This window comes from Oncorhynchus kisutch, linkage group LG16, assembly GCF_002021735.2.
Source record: "Oncorhynchus kisutch isolate 150728-3 linkage group LG16, Okis_V2, whole genome shotgun sequence".
Classification (NCBI taxonomy): Eukaryota; Metazoa; Chordata; class Actinopteri; order Salmoniformes; family Salmonidae; genus Oncorhynchus; species Oncorhynchus kisutch.
Window position 1 is genome coordinate 15,744,176 of NC_034189.2, and position 13,997 is coordinate 15,758,172.

A 13,997-nucleotide genomic window follows, 5' to 3' on the forward strand; every position below is an offset into this window, starting at 1 on the left:
ATTGACCATAAGATATTGTTGAAAAAATGTATGTGTTATGGCTTTTCAACCTATGCATAATTGTGGATTCAGAGCTATATATCTAATAGAACTCAAATGGCTTTGTTGGAAGCTTCTCTAATGTCAAACATGTAAAGTGTAGTGTAGTGCAGGGCAACTCTCTAGGCCCTCTACTATTTTCTATTTTTTACCAGTGACCTGCCACTGGCATTAAACAAAGCATGTGTGTCCATGTATGCTGATGATTCAACAATATACACATCAGCAACCACAGATAATGAAGTCATTGAAACCTTTAACAAAGATTACTTGGCGGCAGGGTAGCCTAGTGGTTAGCGCGTTGGACTAGTAACCAAAAGGTTGCAAGTTCAAATCCCCGAGCTGACAAGGTACAAATCTGTCGTTCTGCCCCTGAACAGGCAGTTAACCCACTGTTCCTAGGCCGTCATTGAAAATAAGAATTTGTTCTTAACTGACTTGCCTAGTTAAATAAAGGTAAAATAAAAAAATAAAAAATATTGTAAACTGTCATGGTCAGAACATATAGATTCAATGGTTGTAAAGATGAGAGGTCTTGCTGTAATGACACCACACTCCAAAAAGCAAGTTTTGCAGGCTCTAGTTTTGTCTTATCTTGATTATTGTCCAGTCATGTGGTCCAGTGCTGGAAGAAAAGACCTAGTTAAACTGCAGTTTGCTCAGAACAGAGAAGCACATTTTGCTCTTCATTGTAATCAGAGGGCTGATATAAATACTATACATGCCAGTCTCTCCAGGCTAAGAGTTGAGGAGAGACTGACTGCATCACTTCTTTTTATAAGAAACATTGTGTTGTAAATCCCAAATTGTTTGCAGAGTCAATTTACACACAGCTCTGACACACACACTCACTTATCCCACCAGACATTCCACCAGGGGTCTTTTCACAGTCCCCAAATCCAGAACAAATTCAAGAAAGTGTACAGTATTTACAGAGCCCTAATTGTATGGAACTTCCATCTCATATTGCTGAAATAAACAGCAAACCTGATTTAAAGAAAACAGATAAAGCAACACCTCGAGGCACATGCCTCTCCCCTATTTGACCTAGATAGTTTGTGTGTATGCATTGATATGTAGGCTACTGTAGGCTAAAAAATGTATGTAGTTCTGTCTTTGAGCCGTTCTTGTCTATTGATGTTCTGTATTATGTTTCATGTTTTGTGTGGTTGCTATCTCCACCTCCCAACCAACCACCTGATACTGAATGTTGTCTAGTGGTTGCTATCTCCACCTCCCAACCAACCACCTGATACTGAATGTTGACTAGTGGTTGCCACCTCCCAACCAACCACCTGAAACTGAATGTTGTTTACTGGTTGCCATCTCTACCTCCCAACCAACCAACCACCTGATCCTGAATGCTGACTAGTAGTAAATCAAATGTATTTATAAAGCCCTTCTTACATCAGCTGATATCTCAAAGTGCTGTACAGAAACCCAGCCTAAAACCCCAAACAGCAAGCAATGCAGGTGTAGAAGCACGGTGGCTAGGAAAAACTCCCTAGAAAAGCCAGAACCTAGGAAGAAACCTAGAGGAACCAGGCTGAGGGGTGGCCAGTAACCATCTCCAGAATCTCCAAGGTAATCTGGTTTACCAGCTGGCTCTATCCCCGAACCTATATGCAGTAGCAATTGAGACTGGTAAAGACGTTGTCGCCAAGGATTTGAACTTATCTTTAATTATTATAATCCAATATACAGATAAATGACTAAATAAAGGAAACACCAACAAAGTTTCTTAATAGTGTGTTGGGCCACCAGGTCATCTTAAATACACCTTGGCATATATTCTAAAAATGTCGAACTCTATTGGATCCGACACCATTCTTCCATGAGAAATTCCATAATTTGGTCTTTTGTTGATGGTGGTGGAAAACACCTTCTCAGGCACCGCTGCAGAATCTCCGGTAAGTCTTCACGTCGATTGAGAACTGATGAGACACACACTGTCCCTATGCTCCTTTGATACCAAAGTCACTAAGATATTTTCTTCTAGTCCTGGTAGCCAGAATAATGGGCAGCTGGGAATTTTTATTTAAGACCCTAAGCATGATGGGATGTTAATTACTTAATTAACTCAGGAACCACACCTGTGTGGAAGCATCTGCTTTCAATATACTTTATATCCCTCATTTACTCAAGTGTTTACCTGTATATCCATAGTGATCTCAAGTAGTGTGTGTCAAATACTGCGTGTTTTAACCCTTCACTTCTGCTCAGATGTCTGTGCCATTCTCAGAAAGGTCAGCATAGCTGAGGAATTCCTCTGGAAGAGAGCTCTGCTTATTCTGGCTGGTCTCAGACTAGACGTAACATAGTAAATGAAAATACGGGACACTCAAATTAGTATGAAATGTTCCGTTTGGTATGGTTACATAAGGCAAATCAAAAGGAGGGTGGTTAGTCAGGCTAGCATTTGAGATAATTATCAACTACTTTTTAGCATGTTAGCTAACCCTTCCAATAACCCCTAGCCTTGCTAATGTTAGCCACTTAACACTAGCTTTGGCCACCTAGTCAAAATTAGCTAAGAGAATGTTTAATTTGTAACATATCATATCATGCAACATGGATGGACAGTCACAAATTAATACATGCCACACCAAATGTAACAAAGTATTCTACTAATTTCAGTTTAGAACATTTCAATTTACTATGTTACTTCTACCCCTGAGACCAGGTTGGCTTATTCTGAGCAGTGCTGAGGGAAGCAGTCCTGGCTTATTTCTGTCATTAAGGACCTGACAAGACACATTCTCCTGGAAGGGGAACACAAGTAGTTAACCACTTGTTTACCATGCATTTTGAGTTACCATGTCTTATGTTAATGCTGTATGTGGCTGAGTAGTTTTAATCTGTTAACCTATAATTAGCAGAAACATGCGCCATACACACACACATCTTGATTACAAACAGCTCAAAGACAATCTGGCCTGGAGCATTTCCACTTGGAAGTTTTTAATTCACAAGCACAGTCAAAGTAATGGTCAACTGAAATCACACGGCAACCGAGACAAACACACCAACATGGATAACGTCCATTACAGAACTCAAGGTAATACTAAGCCAAAGTGTATTTCCTGACACAAATAAGTAAGCTAAAAAAAGAAACAAGCAAAAGCATTCAGGGCAAAGAAAACGGCATACATTAGACAATCCTGGCATGAAATCTTCCTATACATTTCTGTTTCATTGTTTACGATTTTTATAATATGGTCATTGTAAAATCTTCCAACTCCAGCACCACATTTCACGGTAGCCGAGGTGTGTAAAAATGTCATTGCACGGTGCCACCTGCTGGTGGACGCAGCAGGTGCCAAGATCCTCCAGTCCAGTGGTTTTAAAACCTCTCGGGACCCCCAGATGTTTCACAATGTTGTGGAGCCCTGAACTAACTCGTCTGATTGTCCTAGTCAAGAACATGATGATTAGTTGAATCAGGTGTGCTAGCTGTGGAATAGATCAAAAACATGGAACGACTGGGGGTCTCTGAGGCGAGGTTTGAGATCCACTGTATCTGGACTAGTACAACTAGAATAAAACTATTTTTCAAGATACATACGGTATACATAAAGAAAATCTTTGATCTGGGGCCAAATAATTAGCCTGGTCCACCAACCTGACTGCTGCGCACGCTCTCTCATTTCATTTCAATTCACAAATAATGTAAATGGAGAGATCAGGATGGCCGTATGAGGCTACAAACTAATACATCGGAGAGAAATCCAAAGAGAAGAAAAGGGACAGATATTTGTTTGACATAACTGGTAGAGTGTTACTGAATGTGTAGGTGAGCACACGTTCAGAATGGTATAGTGGAAATGTCCATATGAATAGTGAGTTCAGTAGGAACAGCTGTCCATGTACTGCATGTGTGTTGCTATGTAATTATACACATTTCCTTTTGTGTATGTCAGGGAGTGTGTGTGTGTGTGTGTGCCTGTATGTATGTGTGCGTGTGCGAACAGACAATCTTGCGGTGTTTAAGAGTCGTCTCCGTTGGCGCTATCTCCATCATCCTCACCTTCCTCCTCTTCATCGTCATCTTCCCGTCCTCGACTCTTCACCTGCAAAGAACATTCAATAACCTGATATTAGACACTGATTCCCAAAATGTCACCCTATTCCCTGTATAGTGCACTACTTTCTACCAGGACCTGGTCAAATTTAGGGCAATAAGGGTGCCATTTGGGATGCAGACACTACACCTCAAACTCTTTTCTATTCTGCTCAATTCCCTCTCAAGTGCCCCTTCAAGTACTGATCTCGCCTCTCCTAAATCTCCGCCACCTCAGTTTGCTCCACTCTCTAATCCCACGCTCACCTCCCCCATCCCCCTCACCTCCTCCTCCTCCTCCAGTAGGTCTCCCTCCTCCTCTTCGGAGTCATTGAGCAGTTGGCTCTCCCTCTCCCTCTTCAAGCTCTCCTCCTTCTTTCCTCCACAGTGGAGAGGAGACACCTCCCCGAGTTCCGGCTTCCCACTACTCTTCATGTCTGGGGAGAGAGGGGGATGGGAGGGAGCGGTTTATTGATATACAAAAATGTGTTGTTTCAAACCGAATGTTGGAAAATGCAGTGGGCAACGATGTGTACTTCCTCACTAGTGTCTGTCCCGTCCTACCTAGCTTCTTGGTGTGGTCCTTCTCCATGCGTTCCAGACTCTCCAGCAGGTAGTCCACCTTGTGTTTGATCTGGGTCAGCTCTCTCTTGATGGTCTGCAGGTCATCTGCCTTCACTGGGTTAGAGAGAGGGGGTAAAAAGTGTCAGAGGCATACATTAACAGTAGGTATGGATTTCACTTCCATATAATGAACATGGATTCATGTGTCTACAGGGTAAATGACTGGAGTCAATTCAGAGTTAGTGTGTAGTGGGGCTTGCAATACCAGCATTGTGGGTTTGATTCACGGGACCACCCATACGTAAAAACACATGCAAGCATGAGTACGTCGCTTTGGATTAAAGCATCTGCTAAAATGGCAAATATTATCATATACTCGAGTATAAAATACATTACGAACACCTGCTCAGGTGAATCCAGGTGAAAGCTATGATCCCTTACTGATGTCACTTGTTAAATCTACTTCAATCAAGTGTAGATGAAGGGGAGGAGACAGGTTAAAGAAGGATTTTTAAACCTTGAGACATGGATTGTGTCTGTGCGCCATTCAGAGGGTGAATGAGCAAGACAAAAGATTTGGGTGTCTTTAAACTGGGTATGATAGTATGTGCCAGGCGCACCGGTTTGTGTCAAGAACTGCAATGCTGTTGGGTTTCTCAGGCTCAATAGTTTCCCGTGTGTATCAAGAATGGTCCACCACCCAAAGGACATGCAGCCACCTTGATAACTGTGGGAAGCATTGGAGTCAACATGGGCCAGCATCCCTGTGGAACGCTTTTCAACACCCTGTAAAGTCCATGCCCTGACGAGTGCAAAGGGGGGGTGCAACTAGGAAGGTGTTCCTGATGTCTGGTATACTCAGTGTATATCGTCACTGTGGGAAGTGTCAAAAGCATCTGTAATTCCATGTGTGTGTGAGTGGTACTGACTGGTGCGTGAGGTGGAGACCCTGCTCTGGCTGCTCCTGGAGGATGAGAAGTTGGTCTTGGTGCGTCGGCTGCCCCCTGCTCCTCCACCTCCTCTTCCTCCACCGCCTCCACTCAAACTGACCCGGGGCCGCTTGGAGGGGATCACCGCCCGGGACAGGGGGGGAGGAGGTGGAGGGGGCACGCGGGACTGGTACGGGTACATCCTACAACAGCAAAACAAACAGCAAAAAAAAAATATCATTCTTTATCCTTTTGTCAGTATAGGGAGTGGCAACCGAGAAAGGTAGACTCACCGGTCATAGTAATCTCTCTGGAAGTCATATTCCAAATCAAATGAAGAACTGAGGAATAAAGCCGAAAGAGGGAGAGAGAGAGAAACAAAAGAGCGATACAGAGAGTGAGACAGCAAGGTTGGAACAGTAGATTGCATAGTTCAACATTTACATGCATTTATTTTTATACAAAAAGGATTGACTGGAGCAGTTGGTAAAGATCCTATTTAAATTCACAAACCTGTACATATCTCCCGCAGAGCGCTTCACAGTCTTCAATCTCTGATGCTTCGGTTCGCAAGCAAGGTTAATGTCTGAGAGAGAGAGGAGGGGGGGGGGGAGAAACAAAGAGCAGAGAAAGGAGGCAAATTAGAGAAAGTTTCAATCAAGACGGGGTGTCAAATCCAAGTGACCACATCTACATCTACTATGCCTTCAGAAGAGGTAAAGGGAAGACAAGGAAGAAGGAGCAGAAAACACAGCCCAGGTTCTTACCCAGCACCTGTCCTACGATCATCCTCCCATCCTCGCCCCCTACGGCGGCCCGGGCATTCCTCTCATTGGCATACTGGACAAAGGCAAACCCCTTGTGCACGGAGCAGCCCACTATCTTGCCGTACTTGCTGAAGATAAAAAAGGTTATGTTATTGCCCAATGTACAATGAATGGAAACTTGTCTTTTGCTTCATCCCAACCCCTCCATAGAAACATGTACACAGGGACTGGAGAGGTGGGAGCAGAGATTACCATAGTACTAGGCGTGCGAAACCCCGGTAACTTTTCACTTTTCCAGTAATCGTGATTAGATTTCCTGCTTATTTCCTTCTGATTACAGAAAATGTTCCAACCAGAATAAAAAATATACACTGAACAGAAATATGAAACGCAACATGTAAAGTGTTGGTCCCATGTTTAATGAGCTGAAATAAAAGATACCATACATTTTCCATACACACAAAAGCTTATTTCTCTCCAATTACTTTCCACAAATTTGTTTACATCCCTGTTAGTGAGCATTTCTACCGTGCCAAGATAACCCATCCACCTGACAGGTGTGGCATATCAAGAAGCTGATTACAGCATGATCATTACACAGGTGCACCTTGTGCTGGGGACAATAAAAGGCCACTAAAATGTGCAGTTGTCATAACACAATGCCAGATGTCTCTAGCGTGCAATTGGCATGCCAACTGCAGGAATGTCCACCAGAGCCGTTGCCAAAGAATTGAATGTTGATTTCTCTACCATAAGCTGCCTCTGACGTCATTTTAGAGAATTTCTGTCTGTAATAAAAGCCCTGTCTGTAAATAATAGGCCCGGTCTGTAAATAATTCTGATTGCCTGGGCCTGGCTCCCCAGTGGATGGGCCTGGCTGCCAAGTGGGTGGGCCTGGCTGCCAAGTGGGTGGGCCTGGCTCTCCAGTGGGGGGGCCTGGCTGCCAAGTGGGTAGGCCTGGCTGCCAAGTGGGGGGGCCTGGCTCCCCAGTGGGGGGGCCTGTCTGCCAAGTGGGTGGGCCTGGCTGCCAAGTGGGGGGGCCTGGCTCCCCAGTGGGGGGGCCTGTCTGTCAAGTGGGTGGGCCTGGCTGTCAAGTGGGTGGGCCTATGGCTGCACAGTCATCTAAAATCCATAGATTAGGGCCTAATGAATTGATTTATATTGACTGATTTCCTTATACGAACTGTAACTCAATAAAATCTCTGAAAATGTTTCATGTTGCATTTATATTTTTGTTCAGATATATATATAAATAAATAGGGGAATTGTGCAACCCTGCATAGTACTGTCCATGCTCCCAACCTGAAGATGGCCTCCACGTCTGCCTTGGTGACCAGGAGAGTGTTGAGGTTCCCGATGAAGACCCGGGAGTTGAGGGAGCGAGGGTCAGTCTTGTTGGTAACGTTGCCAGCCATCAAGCTACTGGTGGTGGGACACCGTTGTTTATGAGAAGGGGATGAAAGGAAAAGAGCAGGGAAACAGAGGGGGGAGAGAGAGAGAGATGTAAGCTGAGTGTGTGGATATGCGGGTCTGTGACCATGTGCCTGTTTGGGGATGCTTTTCAACATAAACTGGACCTGATTTCAGTGTGTGTGTCTATACACAGACACACACAGTTGTTTAAAACAAGCACCCTCTTCATTGTGTATGTAGGTCACTTTGGGTGATGGCTCACAGTACATGGTGACTGTATAGGTGGACTTTCATGTGCCTATAATCTAAGGTAATTGTTTTGTGCACAGGAAGGTGGGTGTTGTCATTGTCACATACACGTTTGTCAACAGCCATTTTGCACAGATTTCAGAGTTTAAAGCCTTCTGTTCCTACATCTAGAGAACATATAGGCAGGGTTGAAATAGCCAGAACTCACTCCATATTGCCTGTACCCTGGACGGTCGTGGTCTGCCTGCCTGCCTACCTGTTTCTGTTGGAGAGAAGAGTGTCATTATTGGTAATTCGAGCCGGAGCCCAGCAATGCATTGTGGGAGATGTATTTCATCTACAGGGAGGGGGCGATGTCTCTAGAATGAGAAAAGTCTGCAGAAGTTCAGTATTTCTTGTTTTTGGATCAGTGCTGCCCCCATGAGGTACTTGAGGAGGGGGGGAAATATACCACACGCATAAAAAACAAAAAGTTGTAGCGGTAAAGGAAGAAGTAGCACCCCAAAAACCTGTTGGACAAATAGTATTATCATAACAAACAAGACTTAGCATGACAAAGTACCTGAGCATACAGCAGTCATTAGATACACAAACAATATGATCCACGGCTGGCATGACAACCTCAGAGACACTAAATAATAGAATGACTGCATCCCATGCCACCCTATACCATACATAACCCACCATAGGGGCTCAGAGGGCTCCAGTCAAAAGTAGTGAACTTGAGGGAATAGACTGCTATTTGGGATACATCCAATAGTATATTAGCTACCACGTGTACTCTTGACCTCTCATAAATGTCTGTGAACTACATTAACAGGAAGTGATTTAAGTCACTGGCTTTCATTATTAGGCATTTTTTGTGGTAAATCAAAGCAGAGTCCCAATTGGCACCCTATACCCTATATAGTGCACTACTTCTAAACAGGGCCCACAGGGTTACGGTCAAAAGTAGTGCACTTTACAGGGAACATATAGGGTGTCATTTGGGATGTGACCAAGGGATATGTTATTACATGGTGTGGGGAGGACATTCTCAAATGTCTGTCTTTGTAAATCCCAAAGCAGAGCCCCTCATGGCTTGTGTCCACTTTCATAAATGATAAAAATAGAAGGCTCCACAGCGTTCTCTGTACGGTGGACACACACATTTCAGATTACACTGCCATGTTGGGGCTGGGTGTCTATCCAAAAGCTTAATGCACTTTTCAGTTAGTGATTCTGGCTAGGATGTGTTGTCACGCCTGGCCAGTTGACAAGGCTGGGTTAGTATCTACCAGCGTTGATGAGGGGAGAACGCAGGCAGGTCATGTGACCCTAGTAAGAGGTGATATAACACGCACAGCTGTGACTATTATGGGCTGGAGAGGGACATAATAATCCTAGAGTCCCAATAATCTCTCCTTTCTCCTGAAGTGTGCAGTTGTTCCCCACAAATATATAAAGCATTTTATTGGCAAAGGCCAGTGAGAGTTCCACTACATTTATTATTTAAGTCATTTCCTTTCAAGAGGAAGAGATAATTGGAACACGGCCCTAGTCTGGAAGGTGGTACTACACGTTGTTGGTTGTGTGTGTGTGTGTGTGTGACATTATTTTTGACAATCGTCTACAGTTTTGACAATATTGCAATATCATTTGTGTTAGTTGGCTGTCCCAAAACGACGCTATTTTTCCTTTGTCCCTCTACAGAAGACATGTTGAGCAATATGTTTGGAACATCGAATCGCAATAAAGTCACAGCATTTATAATCACAAAACAAACTGAATCGTGAGAAGAAATAAAATCCCCATACATAACTTATTGGCACCTGTATGGTGATATCGCAACAGGAGGTCCCTAGCCTTATTGGTGATACTATAATGCAGTCAGACTCATAGTTCCCTTCACTTCCCATTTAGATATTATTTTAGAAGAAGTGAAAAGACACACCACATGTGGAATTGTTTAAGAGCGCAGAACAGTTTAGGTTTATATTCAAGGCTTTCATTAGTGTGTGTGTGTGTGTGTGTGTGTGTTGTGCTTCAACATTTGTCACGTATGCCAACATCTCCAGTTAACAAGTAAGTAGTTAGGTCAGTATTTGTCAACTCCTGGTAAGTTGGGGGATCCGGTTTCTCAGCAGCCCCTTCGATGGTTACCCGTCACCGATGTTGTCAGTTACAGTACCTTCAGACCGTATTCATACTGATCACACATGTTGTGTTACAGCCTCAAAATCAAATATTCTCATCAGTCTACACACAACATAAATGACAAAGTGAAAACGTGTTTTTAGACATGTTTTCTTAATTCATATCTCATTTACATAAGTATGTCAACCCAGAGGCAAAACTTTGTAGAAGCACCTTTAGCAGTGACTACAGCTGTGTCTTTCTGGGTAGGTCTAAGATTGGGCAACATTTGCCCATTATTCTTTAAGCTCTGTCCAATTGGTTGTTGGCCATTGCTAGACAACCATTTTCAGGTCTTGCCATTCCTTTTGACTTAAATCTATTTAAAAACTGTAAATTGGCCACTGTCTTATTGGTAAACAACTCCAGTGCAGATTTGTCCTTGCGTTTTAGGTCATTGTCCTATTGAAAGGTTCATTCATTTCCCAGTGTTTGATTGAAAGCGGACTAAACCAGGTTTTCCTCTAGGATCTTGCCTGGATGCATTTAAAATAAAATAGTACACGATTCCTTCTTTTCACTCCGTCAATTAGGTTAGTACTACAATGTTGTTGATCCATTTTACTATCACAGCTATTAAATTCTGTAACTGTTTTAAAGTCACCATTAGCATCATGGTGAAATCACTGAGTGGTTTCCTTCCTCTTTGGAAACTAAGTTAGGAAGGACGCCTGTATCTTTGTAGTGACTGGGTGTATTGATACACCATCCAAAGTGTAATTATTAACTTCACTATGCTCAAAGGGACATTAAATGTCTGTTTTATTTAGCTTTACCTTTCTTTGCGAGGCATTGGAAAACCCCTAATCTTTGTGGTTGAATCCGTTGAAATTCACTGCTCGACTGAGGGACCTAACATTGAGTGGCTGCTGCCAACACACTGACTCAACTCCAGCCACTTTAATAATGGGAATTGATTTAAAATATATCACTAGCCACTTTAAACAATGCTACTTAATATAATGTTTACATACCCTACATTATTTATCTCATATGTATACGAATATACTGTACTCTATATCATCTACTGCATCTTTATGTAATACATGTATCACTAGCCACTTTGAACTATGCCACTTTGTTTACATACTCATATGTAGATACTGTACTCGATACCATCTACTGCATCTTGCCTATCCCGCTCTGTACATTCACTCATTCATATATCTTTATGTACATATTCTTTATCTCTTTACACTTATGTGTATAAGGTAGTAGTTTTGGAATTGTTAGTTAGATTACTCGTTGGTTATTACTGCATTGTCAGAACTAGAAGCATTTCGCTACACTCGCATTAACATCTGCTAACCATGTGTATGTGACAAATAAAATTTGATCTTACAGATAATTGTTTGTGTACAGAGGGGATGTAATCATCCAAAATAAATGTAGAACACTATTATTGCAGTCAGTACATTTTTACTCCTGAACTTATTTAGGTTTGCCATAACAATGGGGTTGAATACATTTCAGCTTTTCATTTGATGAAATTTGTAAAAATTCCATTACAAACAATCCCAATGACATTATGGGTTATTGTGTGTAGGCCAGTGATGTATATTTAAAAAATTACCTTGTAATTTAAAAAAAATCTATTTTAAATTCAGGTTGTGTAACAACAAAATATGGAAAAGGTCAAGGGGTGTGAATACTTTCTGAAGGTGACCAATCGGTTTGTTTTTTAAACAAGAAAAGGAAGTGGGAAAGTAGGGGTTCAATGTGAAATGCAAACTACTAGGCTACTCAAAACTACAAAAACAAAATGGACAGTAGTGATAGGCTATCACAACACAAAAGCAGCAGAAAACTACTTGCTTTAGGGATTTCCAAAAGGAGAAAAAAAGGCTACTTCACAAAGGCAGAAAGAAAAAACTAAACTAGATTCAAAATCGATGTCAACGTGGAGGTGGAAAAAAAAAACAGGAGACCAACTTACGATTTGTCGCTGCTCAAAAAAGATGCCTCAAAAACTAAAAAAAGGGAAACAAAAAAATGTAAATTAGAAGAGAACACCTGTAATGTTGAACTGAACCCATAATCAGAGGCTACGAACTATGCTAATGATAGAAGATTTAGAAACAAATCATTGTGATTGTGTTAGTAGCCATATACATGTATAGGCTAAGTCGTAACCATCTACATAATGTGGTGTGGGGTGAGGTGCACACCTCTTAAACTGTGTCAAGACCACAGTAGAAGCATATTCCTTTCCTTCAAGACTTCTGGCCCTGTATTCACAAAGCATCTCAGAGTAGCTGTGCTGATCTAGGATCAGTTTTAGATTACAATGACTGGATGGGAGGTGGGACCTGATCCTAGATCACCACTAGTGCGAGACGCTTTGTGAATGTGGGCCCAGAACAGCAGGACTTGATTAAAACGATGAAAAAAAAAAAACAATTCAGTCCAACTAGTCCGTTTTCTGTCGTGAAGGGAAGGAAGACGTTTGAGAGAATTAGGACAGCTGGTAGGTCTACTAGTTAGGGCTTGTAAATAATAAAAAGGTCTGGGTAAGGCCTACAGAGAGGAGGTAATCAACAACACATTTAAAAAATAAAAAAAACTGTATCCACTGGTGCAAAATCAACTCCCTGAAATTGTCATAGTAACAGGGCATCTTCACATCATCAATGCATACCAACACTGCCTTAAGCACAGGAGATTTCCTACATAAGAAGCTTTGTTCACTGATCAGCTCTAGTAGGCCTAATGGACGTTGATCACATAGAAGTCTGACCACAACTATTTCAACAGGCTACACATTTGAATAATGTTCAATAAAAGCACAAATTATGGATGCATGAAATCTCATTCTGCACAATATTTTAATTATTCAGATCACAAAATGCAATGCCAGGGTAGTCTATTTCTCGATTTAACAAATGTCTTTGCTTACACAATACACCGTATTGTTTGTATTCCAGTGCAAACGAACGCCCACTTTCACTCTTCATAGTGAAAAAAGATAATGCCTCAGAAATTACGTCATTGTTTCGAGAAATAGGGCTAATGCAGAGAGCACTGTTGCGAACCTCAAAAATAAGAAAGCCAAAAAGAAAACGTTGGAAATATTTCTGAGCAGTCAACTTCAACAACCGAAATTCATGTTACTGGGTCTTAAAATGAAAAGGTTGAACAGTATAAAAACCCTGTTAAAAACGTCATTCCTGGGTGGGGAAAAGACGACCATGATGTTGACCACATACTACTAGGCCTAATCATTTGTCCAGTCAGATTGGAAACAACCTTCGATCTTTCTTCACATAAAAATATTACCATAAAACACACAAAATGCTCTTATGGTAAACTTGGAAAAATGAAGGTTCAAAAGTCCTAATTCGAAAAGTAAAGCAAAAAAATTACCGCTGTGTAGAGAGCTAACCAATACTAGTCACGCACAGCCTGTTTTCCACCCGTCGCTGCAACAAAATGCACGCCTTTAAAAGCCAACACAAATTCAGAGAATGCAGTCAGAAAAATCCAATCAAAACAAAAAAATAAAAAGTCCGAAAGAGATCAGCTCAAAGTAAAAAAGAAAAAAAAAAGAAAAAAAAAATCTGAAAAATGTTCTCGATTCAAAATACTCACCAGGAGCTCAATTATTGAAAAATGAGTACAATTTCGACGTTGTGTTGGTTGGTGTCTTATATGATCCGTTTCCAATTCAGTAGGCAGATTGTACTGTACCTTGAACCAGTTAACACGAAATGGCGCTGTGGCTACGCATAGCAGTATGTTCACTCCTTATCCGGAATACTGGTATCTTATTGGATCTAGTCAGGAGAACGTGACTTAAATCTC

The 13,997-nt window shown here is 41.8% G+C and overlaps 1 protein-coding gene across 11 annotated transcripts; it reads right to left on the bottom strand.

The window, feature by feature from the left end:
* Nucleotides 1–2,971: 2,971 nt before the first annotated feature.
* LOC109906352 (heterogeneous nuclear ribonucleoprotein C-like) lies at nucleotides 2,972–13,957 on the bottom strand. Of its 11 annotated transcripts, none has more exons than XM_020504018.2 (11): nucleotides 13,785–13,957; nucleotides 12,133–12,166; nucleotides 8,230–8,283; nucleotides 7,662–7,781; nucleotides 6,360–6,487; nucleotides 6,106–6,178; nucleotides 5,886–5,933; nucleotides 5,593–5,795; nucleotides 4,664–4,777; nucleotides 4,385–4,536; nucleotides 2,972–4,109 (listed from the first exon to the last, which is right to left on the bottom strand). In XM_020504018.2, the coding sequence occupies exons 3-11, from the start codon at nucleotides 8,232–8,234 to the stop codon at nucleotides 4,026–4,028; spliced, it is 927 nt and encodes a 308-aa protein (XP_020359607.1). In that variant the 5' UTR covers nucleotides 8,235–8,283; nucleotides 12,133–12,166; nucleotides 13,785–13,957; the 3' UTR covers nucleotides 2,972–4,025. The 11 variants fall into 11 exon arrangements, with proteins under 11 accessions (XP_020359607.1, XP_020359612.1, XP_020359610.1 ...); XM_020504023.1 differs by having other exon boundaries at nucleotides 7,662–7,778; nucleotides 13,785–13,930; XM_020504021.2 differs by having other exon boundaries at nucleotides 13,560–13,930.
* Nucleotides 13,958–13,997: the final 40 nt, after the last annotated feature.